This window comes from Triticum dicoccoides, chromosome 6A (assembly GCF_002162155.2).
Source record: "Triticum dicoccoides isolate Atlit2015 ecotype Zavitan chromosome 6A, WEW_v2.0, whole genome shotgun sequence".
NCBI lineage: Eukaryota > Viridiplantae > Streptophyta > Magnoliopsida > Poales > Poaceae > Triticum > Triticum dicoccoides.
The window spans coordinates 133549690-133562477 of NC_041390.1; the positions used below are offsets into that span (position 1 = coordinate 133549690).

At 46.4% G+C, this 12788-nt stretch overlaps 2 protein-coding genes across 4 annotated transcripts; one reads left to right on the forward strand and one right to left on the reverse strand.

The window, feature by feature from the left end:
- Nucleotides 1–3943: 3943 nt before the first annotated feature.
- LOC119316261 (ubiquitin-NEDD8-like protein RUB1) lies at nt 3944–7801 on the forward strand. 3 transcript variants are annotated; one of them, XR_005152840.1, is made up of 4 exons: nt 3944–4143; nt 5015–5274; nt 6550–6791; nt 7784–7801. XR_005152840.1 is itself a non-coding variant. In XM_037590569.1 (3 exons), exons 1-3 carry the CDS (start codon nt 4051–4053, stop codon nt 6656–6658), a joined length of 462 nt encoding a protein of 153 aa, XP_037446466.1. In that variant the 5' UTR covers nt 3944–4050; the 3' UTR covers nt 6659–6918. The 3 variants fall into 3 exon arrangements, 1 of the variants encoding a protein (XP_037446466.1); XR_005152841.1 differs by having other exon boundaries at nt 6550–6783; nt 7784–7800; XM_037590569.1 differs by lacking the exon at nt 7784–7801 and having other exon boundaries at nt 6550–6918.
- Nucleotides 7802–9736: 1935 nt separating this feature from the next.
- Nucleotides 9737–11810, reverse strand: LOC119318939 (probable N-acetyltransferase HLS1-like). Its single transcript, XM_037593488.1, has 3 exons — nt 11404–11810; nt 11083–11237; nt 9737–10947 (listed from the first exon to the last, which is right to left on the reverse strand). The coding sequence occupies exons 1-3, from the start codon at nt 11668–11670 to the stop codon at nt 10101–10103; spliced, it is 1269 nt and encodes a 422-aa protein (XP_037449385.1). The 5' UTR covers nt 11671–11810; the 3' UTR covers nt 9737–10100.
- Between the last annotated feature and the right edge of the window lie 978 nt (nt 11811–12788).

Here is a 12788-nt window from a genome sequence, read left to right on the forward strand (position 1 = left end):
AATCTCCTAGGGGGGTGCAGCCAAGGGGAGGAATCCCTCCTCCCCAAGGCACCTAGGAGGTGCCTTCCCCTCCTAGGACTCTTCCTTTAGGGTTTCCCCCACCCTAGGCGCATGGGCCCTAGGGGGAAGTGGCGCCCCAGCCCACTTTGGGCTGGATCCCTTCCCACTTCAGCCCATGGGGCCCTCCGGGATAGGTGGCCCCACCCGGTGGACCCCCGGGACCCTTCCGGTGGTCCCGGTACAATACCGATGACCCCGAAACTTGTCCCGATGGCCGAAATAGGACTTCCTATATATAAATCTTTACCTCCGAACCATTCCGGAACTCCTCGTGACGTCTGGGATCTCATCCGGGACTCCTAACAACATTCGGTAACCACATACAAACTTCCTTTATAACCCTAGCGTCATTGAACCTTAAGTGTGTAGACCCTACGGGTTCGGGAACCATGCAGACATGACCGATATGAATCTTCGGTCAATAACCAACAGCGGGATCTGGATACCCATGTTGGCTCCCACATGTTCCACGATGATCTCATCGGATGAACCACGATGTCAAGGACTTAATCAATCCCGTATACAGTTCCCTTTGTCTATCGGTACGATACTTGCCCGAGATTCGATCGTCGGTATCCCGATACCTTGTTCAATCTCGTTACCGGCAAGTCTCTTTACTCGTTTCGTAACACATCATCCCATGATCAACTCCTTGATCACATTGTGCACATTATGATGATGTCCTACCGAGTGGGCCCAGAGATACCTCTCCGTTTACACGGAGTGACAAATCACAGTCTCGATTCGTGCCAACCCAACAGACACTTTCGGAGATACCTGTAGTGTACCTTTATAGCCACCCAGTTACGTTGTGACGTTTGGCACACCCAAAGCACTCCTACGGTATCCGGGAGTTGCACAATCTCATGGTCTAAGGAAATGATACTTGACATTAGAAAAGCTTTAGCATACGAACTACATGATCTTGTGCTAGGCTTAGGATTGGGTCTTGTCCATCACATCATTCTCCTAATGATGTGATCCCGTTATCAACGACATCCAATGTCCATGGCCAGGAAACTGTAACCATCTATTGATCAACGAGCTAGTCAACTAGAGGCTTACTAGGGACATGGTGTTGTCTATGTATCCACACATGTATCTGAGTTTCCTATCAATACAATTATAGCATGGATAATAAACGATTATCATGAATAAGGAAATATAATAATAACTAATTTATTATTGCCTCTAGGGGATATTTCCAACAATAATACATGGCATAGAAGCTAGACATGGCAAGAACAACATCATAGCATGCACTGATCAATAGCAACAACCTCGGCAAAATCGCTAAACATGTTAACAATCTGCCAGGATCATTTTATAGAAAAAGTAGAGATTGATTGACTCAAGCTAGGGTGCTCCATAAATGCAAACAAAGACATGGATGGATAGAGCACCACAATATTAACAAAACATCCTTACTGATCATCCTCAAAAGAGGCACGGATCACTAGGAAACAACATGAACATATGGCATAAAAACAATATCATGACAAGGACTTAGTGAAATTCTAAGTCCCTGAAAACAACATCATTGAGTAAGCTACTTTGCATGCTTGTGCTAGTCACCACAAAGATCGCAAAAATACATGGACCTGGGCGACGCCACGATCGGAGGCGGCGGAGGTGCCACAGGCGGCGAGGCGTGGGCGACGCCGGTCAACTTGTTGGCCGGCGCAGTTCAAGGCGAGGCGCGGCGGTGGAGTAAGATGGCGGACGGCCGGCGACGGGAAACAGCGGCGGGCGGGGCACACCGGGCCGGGGGGGCCGGATCTGGGCCTCCCGGGCCCGCGCGGGAGAGGCGGCGGCTCGGGCCAGGTGGCGGCGCCTGAGTGGAGGAGGGAGGCGGCGGTGGCGACATGGTGACAGGGTGGACGCGTCCGGCGGCGGAGCGGACATGTCCGGTGGCGCGAGGAGGAGGGAGACTAGGGTTTGATCTGCGCGGAATTTTCGGAGGAGAGCACATATTTATAGGTAGAGGGAGCTAGGAGTGTCCAAATGAGGTGTGGTTTTTGGCCATGCGATCGTGATCAAACGCTCTAGATTATGGAGGAGGTTTAGGTGGGTTTTGGGCCACTTTGGAAGGGTATTGGGCTGCAACACACACGAGGCCTTTTCGGTCCCTCGGTTAACCGTTGGAGTATCAAACGAAGTCCAAATGGTACGAAACTTGACAGACGGTCTACCGGTAGTAAACCAAGGCCGCATGACAAGTCTCGTTCCAATCCGAAAACGTTTAACACCCGCACACGAAAAGAGATAAAAGGGGACACCGGGTGACATAGGAGCACCGGATTGCAAAATGGACAACGAAGAAAATGCTCGGATGCATGAGACGAACACGTATGCAAATGCAATGCACATGATGACATGATATGGAATGCATGACACGCAAGCAATGACAAGGCAACAACAGCGAATAACTGGAAGACACCTGGCACATCGGTCTCGGGGCGTTACAGTGGAGCTCCGCGGTGGAACAGCTCCTTTCTTCGTGCTCGCTGCTCGGTGGAAAGGCCATGCACGGTTCCCCCGTGCCGGAGATCGAGGGATGGCGATTCCGGCGGTTGAAGATTTGGAGAAGGAAGGCGATGTTGAGAGGTGCGACGACGACGACGGCCATGGGTGTAGGTCCTCATGGACCGTTGATTGGAGACTTCCCGTTTCGCCCGGGGCTGCTTCGATCCAAGGCGTCAGTGAGCAGCAGCGAACGACGCGTCACCGGCTCGTCCACGGCGCATGCGTAGTCGGGTTGTAGAGGGGCTTGGTTGTAATTTCCTTTTCTGCGTGGACCTTTCAGTAATTTGGCCGTTTTAATATCAACTCCTTTTCTCGCAAAAAAAATAAACATGATGACTGCCACTCGTATATTTAGAGTGAGTTGGGATTAGTAAATATGAAAGGTGCATAAGTCTTTGATTATTACATCTAAGAGATAGATAGGAGGTCTTGTGTTTAATTCCCACAATGTTGATTTATTTTGACCCAATTATTTTTCGTGGTCTCTCTATGAAAGCCCATAAAAGGCCCATCAACATACAAGTAACTGGCCCAGATCGCTTAATGTGTGTAAATCAAACGTAAAGGACTAAACCAAACTAAGAATATCTATTTCCTTTAATAGTAGGTATAGAAGATATAGATAGATATAGATATAGATATAGTGCGCATAATGGGCCGGCCCAACTGCTGTAGCCCTTGAGCGAGACATCCTACTGTCTCTCTGAAAGTGAGATATAGAGCATAATTGATTTGATACCAACATTTGGTATTGTTAATATTTGGCAAGTCAACATTTGTCAAAATCAAAAGTTGCCAATATTTGGCAATTTTTTGTGAGATTGACAATGAAGATTAGCAAGCAACCAATCTCTAGCCAATATTTGGCACTTGCCAAAATTTGGCATGCCAATTTTTAGCATCAAACCAATTATACTAATTTTGAGGGGAACCAATTATAGGCCCCTTTTGCTTTGTAGAATTTTTGTAGGAATTCTATAGGATAGGATTTGCAAAAAATAATAATTCCTTTGAAGCCTTTTGATTTGTAGGAATGGATTCCTATTCCTATGTACGATAGGAATCAATCCTTCACGTTTTGGAGGAAAAAAAACATTAGCCTAGATTCAATGAAAAAAATCCTATCCTATGCACCAAATGACATCTCTTTCTCTATAGGAATTGACATGCATGTCATCTCACTTCCTATGATTTTCATATTCCTATAAAATTCCTATTCTATGAACCAAAGAAGGCCTAATAGTCGCCGCGCTCTCAAAGGTCTCAAAAAAAACTGCCGAACAATCTCTACGTGGGCTGCTACTCCTCATGGGCTGAATAGTTAACAGCCCAGTTCTGTGTATCCCGTCCACTTCGGCCCTTCCCTACCCTTCCCTCCGCTTTTCCTCTCACACACCGGCCGCCGCGGAGGGAGAGAGGAGCCGAAAAACCTCGGAGGCGGAGGGAGAGGGGACTGGGGAGGAGATGCAGATCTTCGTGAAGACGCTGACGGGGAAGACGATCACGCTCGAGGTGGAGAGCAGCGACACCGTCGACAATGTCAAGGCCAAGATCCAGGTCAGTCCTCCCCTTCTTTTCCCCGTCTCGCGGGCTCGCGCGCGTCGTCCCGCGCGAGACGAGACGATGGCCCTGTATCCGTTTCAGTCCCCTACCGAGTTCTGCGCGTATTGCCCATCTACTTGCAGTTTCCTCATAGTTTTAGTTCTGCGTGGCATCAACACTTATAAGGTACCTCTGTTCACTAATGTAAGGCGTTTTGGTTTGGACTGCCAAAACGCCTTACATTAGTGGATAGAGGGTGTATGTTATTGTATGAACAGTTTCTTCCCTGATTATAGTTATAAGAGACATTGTTGGACAATTTTTTTTCGAGAATTAAGGGGTTTCCCCCAAATTTTCATTTTCTGAAAACTGATAACACAAGCATTCACGTGGTGTCCGCTGAAGCACAAGCCCCAGCGTCACAACCCAGGTCCACAAACGACCTCCTTACAGCAAAAACATCTAACCAGCAGAACCACCAGGATCCTATAACAGGTTGCACAGCCGACAACACATCACAAAATAGAAAACAAATTACAGCTACAGCCACTGCCTGCAGAACGATCACTTGCGACCAAAACCACCACATAACGTCTACCATGACTCCAAAAGTTCCTGTTTCCTGCAATCATCCAGCAATTCTGATTTCTGAGGACCATTGGCGCCCAGCATCTTCTCCTACTGAAAGTGCCAGCTACCACCTGCAGCAGTAGTCTTGCCCCTTTGACCTGCGCCCCTCGTAGTTCTGGCCTCTGTAGCAATTTCCAAAACTCTATCCAGTGAGCAGACTGCGTAGTAATACTCGGTGGAATTGTTGGCCTATTCATGTTTAGATTTGTACCGAGAATATTGATCGCTTACTTAGGTAGATTTATCATTGATGCAGGACAAGGAAGGCATCCCGCCAGACCAGCAAAGGTTAATTTTTGCTGGAAAGCAGCTGGAAGATGGACGGACATTAGCTGACTACAACATTCAAAAAGAGTCAACACTTCATTTGGTCCTGAGGCTCAGGGGTGGGACTATGATCAAGGTGAAGACACTCACTGGTAAGGAGATCGAGATCGACATCGAGCCTACCGACACAATTGATAGGATCAAGGAGCGCGTCGAGGAAAAAGAGGGCATCCCCCCTGTTCAGCAGAGGTATGCTTCTTATGCCTTGAACTTGGTGTTTATGCATTATTAGTGGTTGCTTGGTCTTTAGCTCCTCGACTTACCTAGTAGCAATTGCTTTGTGTCATACTTCAGTTACCCTCTTAAATCCTGTCACATCCCTAGTTTGGTAATGCACTAGGCTAGCTCTCCTTGCTTGCATCACGTTTAAATTCCAAATACATTTGAAGTGGGGATGATCAAACCCTAGCACCAAATTAATTCAAATAGGTTCAACTTTAAATAATTTTCAATGAACCCAAAATGCCCTACAAAAGGTGAAAACCTCAACCATTGATGATGCACATTTTTCCATGGCATAAGTGGGCTTTGAATCAACTCAACAATTATTTGAATTGGAGTTATTACACACACACACACACACACACACACACACACACACACACACATATATATATAAATTATAGCTCCAATAATTCTGAAATTGTTTGAGGGCCTCTGGAATATCTCAGTTGATGCGCACAATTATTTTCAGAATTTACAAAAATGATTTAGTGCCAGGACTAAATCAGCATAGAAAAGAAAAATAGAGAACAGAAACAAAATAGGAAAAGCAGTCACAGAGAGAGTGCTCACCTGCACAGCCCACCTGGCCAGCCTAGCCCACCAGGGGCAGGGGAGTCTTCTTCCCCACCGTGTCAGGAGAATGTGGGTGTGTGTGTCCCGCGCGCGCGCACGCGTCGGCCACTTCCACCCTGCCTGCTTGCCTCCTCTTCGCCCCGGACGACCCTGGACCATGCGTGAGTCTCAGGGTACTTAATATGGTTTGATGGAGCTAGATCTATGTGCCTTAGAATCGGAGTCCCAACAAATCCGTGCAAAGAGTGAGCATGCCTTTGTGTCAATTTTTCCCTTGCCATGATAAAAAAATATAGCAGTTATTAGCATCCCTAAAATCTTGGTAATGTGGATTATTTCTTCAGTCTGTTATGATTTGATCTTGCTATGCTTTTGGGCCTATGACTCTATGAGTATATTCAACTAAACCTGACTTCGAAGCAGTCCTTTCTCTGATACTAATAATCTTCAAAACAGGACTAGGTTATCCGTAACCTTTTTTAGCTTGCCGACTTTAATGGTTGAGAACATCTGTACATTAATTGAGGGAAATTTCTTGTCGAACTAATTATATTGTTGGGCATCCTATCCTAGTCATAACACTGCCCTGTTTCAACCCGAGTTTAGACTTGAAATCCTGTAATGTTTACTAGCACGTCATCCTTACTCTGACTGTTGCTTTTGCAGGCTCATTTATGCTGGAAAGCAACTTGCTGACGATAAAACTGCTAAAGATTACAACATTGAAGGTGGTTCAGTGCTCCATCTTGTGCTTGCTCTGAGGGGTGGTCACTAGATACAGTTTCATTTCAACTAGGAATATATTCACAAGGAGAGCAGCTTTGCTTATGCTATTTTCGTCCTACCATTGTACTTGGCTTAGAATCATGCACTTGACATGATTGGAGTAGCAAGTTATTGGTATGTAGGTAACTAACGAAGCTATTTATAAGTATATGAGCTCTGTCATCTGATTATTTGTCGCTGGTTTCGCTGCCTCTACTTTGAACCAGAAACACACATCAAAGATGCTGAATCCATGTTTTCCTCTTCTTCTGCAGCTGAAAATGTATAATTAATTAATAAATTTGATCAAGCGGATTATAGTACTGACCCCTTGCTCCTTATGTAATTTGGGTATCAGCACCCAGCCACCCATGTACTGCTTATTTACTATCCCACTTGCTTTAAACATGTTTAATTCTATGCTGGACTATGATCACTAGATTTGACGCATTTTTCATTTGTAGCATGACTGTGCAATCGTATTTTAATGCCTAATACTCCCCCTGTTTCAAAATAAGTGTCTTAACCTTAGTACAATTTTGTACTAAAGTTAGTACAAAGTTGAGACACTTATTTTGGGACGGAGGGAGTACTAAATAAAAATAGTTCACAGGCATTTACTCTAGAGTGTAATCAGTTTGTGAAATGGGGAATCGATTCTTACTGGCCACAAAAAGTATTTTCGTTGCTCCAAATTGCGATTAGTTATTCTTATATTAGAAATGTTCATGTTTTTTGGGGTGTTATTGTAGATGAGGATATACGATAAGAGCCATCGCCACGTGTGATCGTACTATTGATTGTTGTAGTTTGTCTATACTGACAGGAATTTCATGGGGATATACTCTCGTGTCAGCGTTGTGGTCGTAATGTAGAATAAGTTCAGCATAGTTGCAAATTACAAAGATAAGCATGTCATACATTCATCCACGATAGCTATGATGAGGAAATACTTTATGTGTTCTATAAAGTAAGATAAATTGATGGGCACATATCATCATCCTATTCATCACAACAGTGGGTTCCACTATGATTTTATTGACCTAATCGTTGCTCCTTCTTGGAGTGTCTGACATGGTAGAAAATGAAAATCTATAGCTTCCAATATATTTCTGACACTAGCCGCATTCTGCAGAACGAAGCAAGACTGATGTAATAGGGTGCGAGGGGAAGGGAGTTATTTGGAGAGTGAGTACCAATAGAGACTCGCCGAGTGCTCCTGGACAACCCATTTAAAGAATATATTAAAATAAATATGCATGCTCCTCTTTATTCTTTTGAATCTATTGCTTTCCAAAAGACGCAGATGCCTATCTTGGCAACGTTTTCATTCAGAAAACAGTCTCTATGCCTGTTGGTGTAAAATAATATGTTGAGCTACACATTACCATTCACTAACTACTTTTCGGTCTTACCCTCCTTGTTCCTTGATTCCTTCTAGCATATGTATATTAGACATTTATTTTTCCTTTTCAGTTATTGTTTTGGTACATTCCTTATGCACCTACAAGGGCGTCTAAAGTGGATTGCTGTTGTGTATCCCTTTCTGCCCCTTTTTTATGTAAGATCTTTTTTTTCCTCGAGTGGCTCACTATCTGATTGGACTGATATTTTGTTTTTCCTTAGCCAAATTGCGGTTTATATTAGAATTAGGTGCATAGTGTCATGCAAGCAGATTGGACTTATTATGCGCATCATTGTCCATATTGCAGTCTTTATTAGGCTCAGGCATGGTGTCATGACAGTCATAAAATTTATTCTCAATCTGCATATGATAGCCAACAATAGATATGCTTTTGCCTTTAATTTGTAGCCTCTTATCCATGGAAGTTCTTTAGACCAAGACAAATGCAAAAAATGTTCTTTGGGTAGTTTTGAAAAAATATACAAAGATGTGACATAAAAAATTCAATTCATTTCTAACAAAAGAATAACTATCTGTTTGTTTTCTTAGTGCACTTGGAAAGAACTATATGCACCTCTATTCCGACTTCCATATGTTTTGTCTTTGTTGCATCAGCAGTTGCTCCATTGAATGTGTCATGTAGTTTATCCTAGGTTGCGTTCCATTCTTTATTTATAGAACATATTCCAAACCACCTGATTGTTTTTTGTGCGTCAGATGTGTTATTCTATACATTCCTTTCTTTCCAACTACTACCTTGTTTTCCTTCTTTGCCGTGCTCTTATTGAAGGGCGGTAAACATTCCAGACTCCGGAGAGCAAAACGATACTGGTGCAAACCACTGATGATTAATTTGTTCATCATTTGTGTAGATTCAGTTGTTTCTGTTTTGATTGTCTGAAACGCTCTGGCCAGGGCCGAATTCAACTGCTATATATTGATTAATATCTGAGCTCCTTTTTATGCCTTATGGGGTAGGTACGATGTGGTCTCAAAATGGATACTTTCTTTTGTGGACTGGCAGTTAAACTGGACCCATCAAATTGTTGTACTCAGCCTTCTGTTTCTGGGCTTTGATGTTAGCATATCTGATCTTGTGCAACAAAGAAGATTTGGCTGGAATATACAACCAGTGGAACCATTACTTATTATCATTCTTTTGTTGTGTTCATACTATCATTGATATGCACTACATAACTTAGCGACATCTGGTGATTGCTACTTGTTTTCTGATTAGATACCCTAAATTATTGTTAGAGAGTAACCAGGTAGCTCATGAATTGGCTAGAATAGCTACATTTTCTCCTCCTAATCTCTGGATGGACTCTGCCCCGGAGGTGGTGATATCTCCCTCCGGTCCTTTTTAGTTCGCATATAAGATTTGATTGAAGTCAAGCTCCGTAAAGTTTGACCAACTTTATAGAAGAACGTACCAACTTTCACAATCTGAAATCAATATCAATAGATGTGTCATGACTTAAAGTTTCATATTGTATAACTTTAGCATGGCAGATGTTGATATTTTTTCATATAAATACGGTCAAACTTTGTGAAGTTTGACTTCAGAGAATTCTAATATGCAGAATAAAAAGGACCGGAGGGAGTAAATGATGCTACGATCCTTATGAATGAATGAAGGAGGAGATGATTGGCAAAAAAAAAAAAGTTTGAATATAATAAAAAATATGTCCCTTAAAAGAATGGTTTCATAAATTGATTCTCAATATCATTTTTTCCTATTCTGCAGTGGAACCAAAGTGTCAGTTTCTCTTTTGGCTTATAAAATAGTTAATATATTGTACATGAAGCCATCTACTAGTATTTCTATCTGTGAGACAGATGAACAACCAAGTTCATGTTGACAGAGTCAGAAGCTGACCATATTATTGTTCTTTAGTGTCCAGGGCTAATTTTGGTTACTGCACTACCTGGGATGCTGCATCAATTTGCACCATACAAATGTCAATTCTAGCTATGAGAGTATGATGTATCTACACCGTCGGTAGAAATCAAAACGGACGACATTAATTCTGGGAGGACGTCGGCGTCAGAACTCCCGGGGATCCACGAACAGGACGTCAGCCGGCGGCGCCGTCGTCCAGTCGTCGTCATCGTCGCCGGCATTGCCGGCACCGTCAGCGGCGACGCCGAGCTTCTTGACGCACCAGACGTCCTCGTCGCACGAGAAGCTCGGCCAGTGCGGGACCGCGGCGGCGGCGGGGTCGTCGGGGCCGAGATCGGCGGCCACGACGGCGCAGGCCGGGTTCTTGCGCGCGACGTTGTGCGCGTGGCGGCACAGCGAGCGGAGCAGCGCGGGGCCCTCGGGCCCGGACATGCGGAGGCCGTAGAGCAGGTACGTGCCGAACGGGCGGAACACGTCGGGGAGCGACGGCACGCGCAGCCACGGCGCGTGCTGGTCGAGCGCGCGCGCCGCGGCGAGGGACGCGCGGAGGAGCGGCGCGGCGCCGCCGACGCGGAGGCGGAGGGAGCGCGTGGCGTCCCAGACGCTGAGCAGCGCGAAGGACGGCGGGAGGGACGGGTCCGGGCCGCGCTCGACGGCGAGGTACGTGCCGAGGGTGAGCTTGTGCGCGAGCAGCGCCGGGAGGTCGGCCGGGACGAACTCGGCCGGGGAGAGCAGGGCGGCGTAGGCCGCGGCCGCGAGCGGCGGCGGCAGCTGCAGCACGCGGTGCGCGCCGGGGACGCGCGCGCGGTGCCGGTGCACCGGGTGGCCGAGGAACACCGGCCGCCGGAACGGCGCGTAGCCGAAGCGCCCCGCGAAGAGCGCGAGCGAGGCGGCGTTGGACGCCGTGGTCGCCATGGTGGCGTGCGCCGCGCCCCTCGCCGCGCACCACGCCTCGGCGCGCCTCACCAGCTCCGTCGCGATCCCGAGCCGCCTGCACGCACACGTACACACAGCCCGTACAGTGAGCCACCACACCATAGCTCCTCGCATGTGCAAATGCAGCTAGCCACACGCACACGTGCGCGCGGTGTGCCATGTCGTACAAATACAATTTTTTTTTGTTTACCTGTGGGACGGGGAGACCCTGAGGCCGAGGAGGCAGGCCACCTTGGCGAACTGCTGCTTCGTCTTCGTCATCGTCTTCCCCCGGCTCACCGTCCGGACGCAGGCCTTGATCACGCCCACCGCCTCCCCAGCTCCTTCCTCGCCGTACTCGGCAACCTACAGCACCATATTAGCATTATCACATGGTCAGTTAACCCACCCTGATGTGTGTACTTCCTTAGCACATACTGTAATTTTGCTGCACAACATCGCTGTCAAAGGGGTGTCGTGTAGCCAGACAAGTGTCAATGGCAGCGGGGGCAGGCGTAATTGTTGCACATACCAGCATGACATAGTCCGGCGAGTGGCGCACCCGGGCGAACGGGTCGCCGATCTGCTCCACGTAGAGCGACATGCCCCTCTTCTTCTTCCTCCTCCTGCACTTCTTGGCGCCGCCATCGTCGTGTTCAGCGTCGTCCGCCTGGTCGTCCGAGAGGCCGACCTGGCACCGGCGCTCCAGCTCCTCCACCGCCGCCAGGTCCCTCTCCATGTCGAACTCCCGGACCCGTATCGCCATCGTGTCCTTCCTACTCTCCTCGCCCTCGCCCATGTCGAATCAAACAATCTCTCTCTCTCTCCCTCAAGCTTCTCTACGAGCACAATCAATCAATATATGATTACAGCCAACTTTTGCGTGGTTTTGTGAGACTGTAGCAATCTCTTGGTGAGTGCTGCTGCTGCTGCTGCTGCTGCTGCTGCCGCCTGTGGTCTGCTTGGAGGGAAGGAACTGGGAATTTATACACGTAGGTTGACAGGGAGAGGGGGGGAGGGTAGGAGAGGGCCGGGGGCGCGGTGGGGCCGGCCAGAAATAACAGGGTGATATACAAAGGGACACAAGGGCACTAAAATAATCATGCATCTTGGTTAGTAGTAAAGTGGTAGTATGAGCTTGTGAGCTTAGTGTTTGATTGAGTATGATGGCAAGCCAGTCCCGAAATAAAATATACGCCTGTTCTTATCTGCTCTGTCGCGCGATGTTTCGGGGCACATTCAGTTAAAACCTGGCTTGGGTTTCCGCTAGTGACCAGCGGTATCAGTTCCAACTTTGTGCTCCATTATTGATTTGTGCTCCCGTAGGTTTTAGTGCTCCAGCTGATTGTTGTACACTACACGCATACGTACGTACGTATAAGCGGATGACGGAGGGGATGAAGATGCATCTGTTCAAGCCAATCTCCTGTGACATTATGATATCTGTTCTTTTCTCATTTTTGAAAGCACTTCCATTCATGCTATATTCTTGCTTAGTTTGATATAGCAATGGAATTGTTTTCTGAAATTGAGCAGCGGTTGGAATTGTTTTCTGAAATTGAGCGGCGGTTGGAATTGTTTTCTCAAGATCTAGGGCCATAGCACCATATCTGCAATTCGACGTCACGGTCGATCTCAAGCTTCTTTTTTGTCTGCTTAATTAAACATGTTGAGAGAACTACTCATGGGACCTAATTAGACGTAACAAACAATTTACTACTACCCATATAGCTTGTGCTAGTGACATGCCAGGAGCTATGTATAATGTTGCCTAGAGTTAAAAGCCATATAGGAGGAACCTACACAGCAACAATGTAATATATACCATGAGACACTAGTTGGATTTCTCATAGTATATATTATCTAGGATCACTTAGCTTCATGTGTATCGAAGTGGCAGAAATAATAATTGTTAGA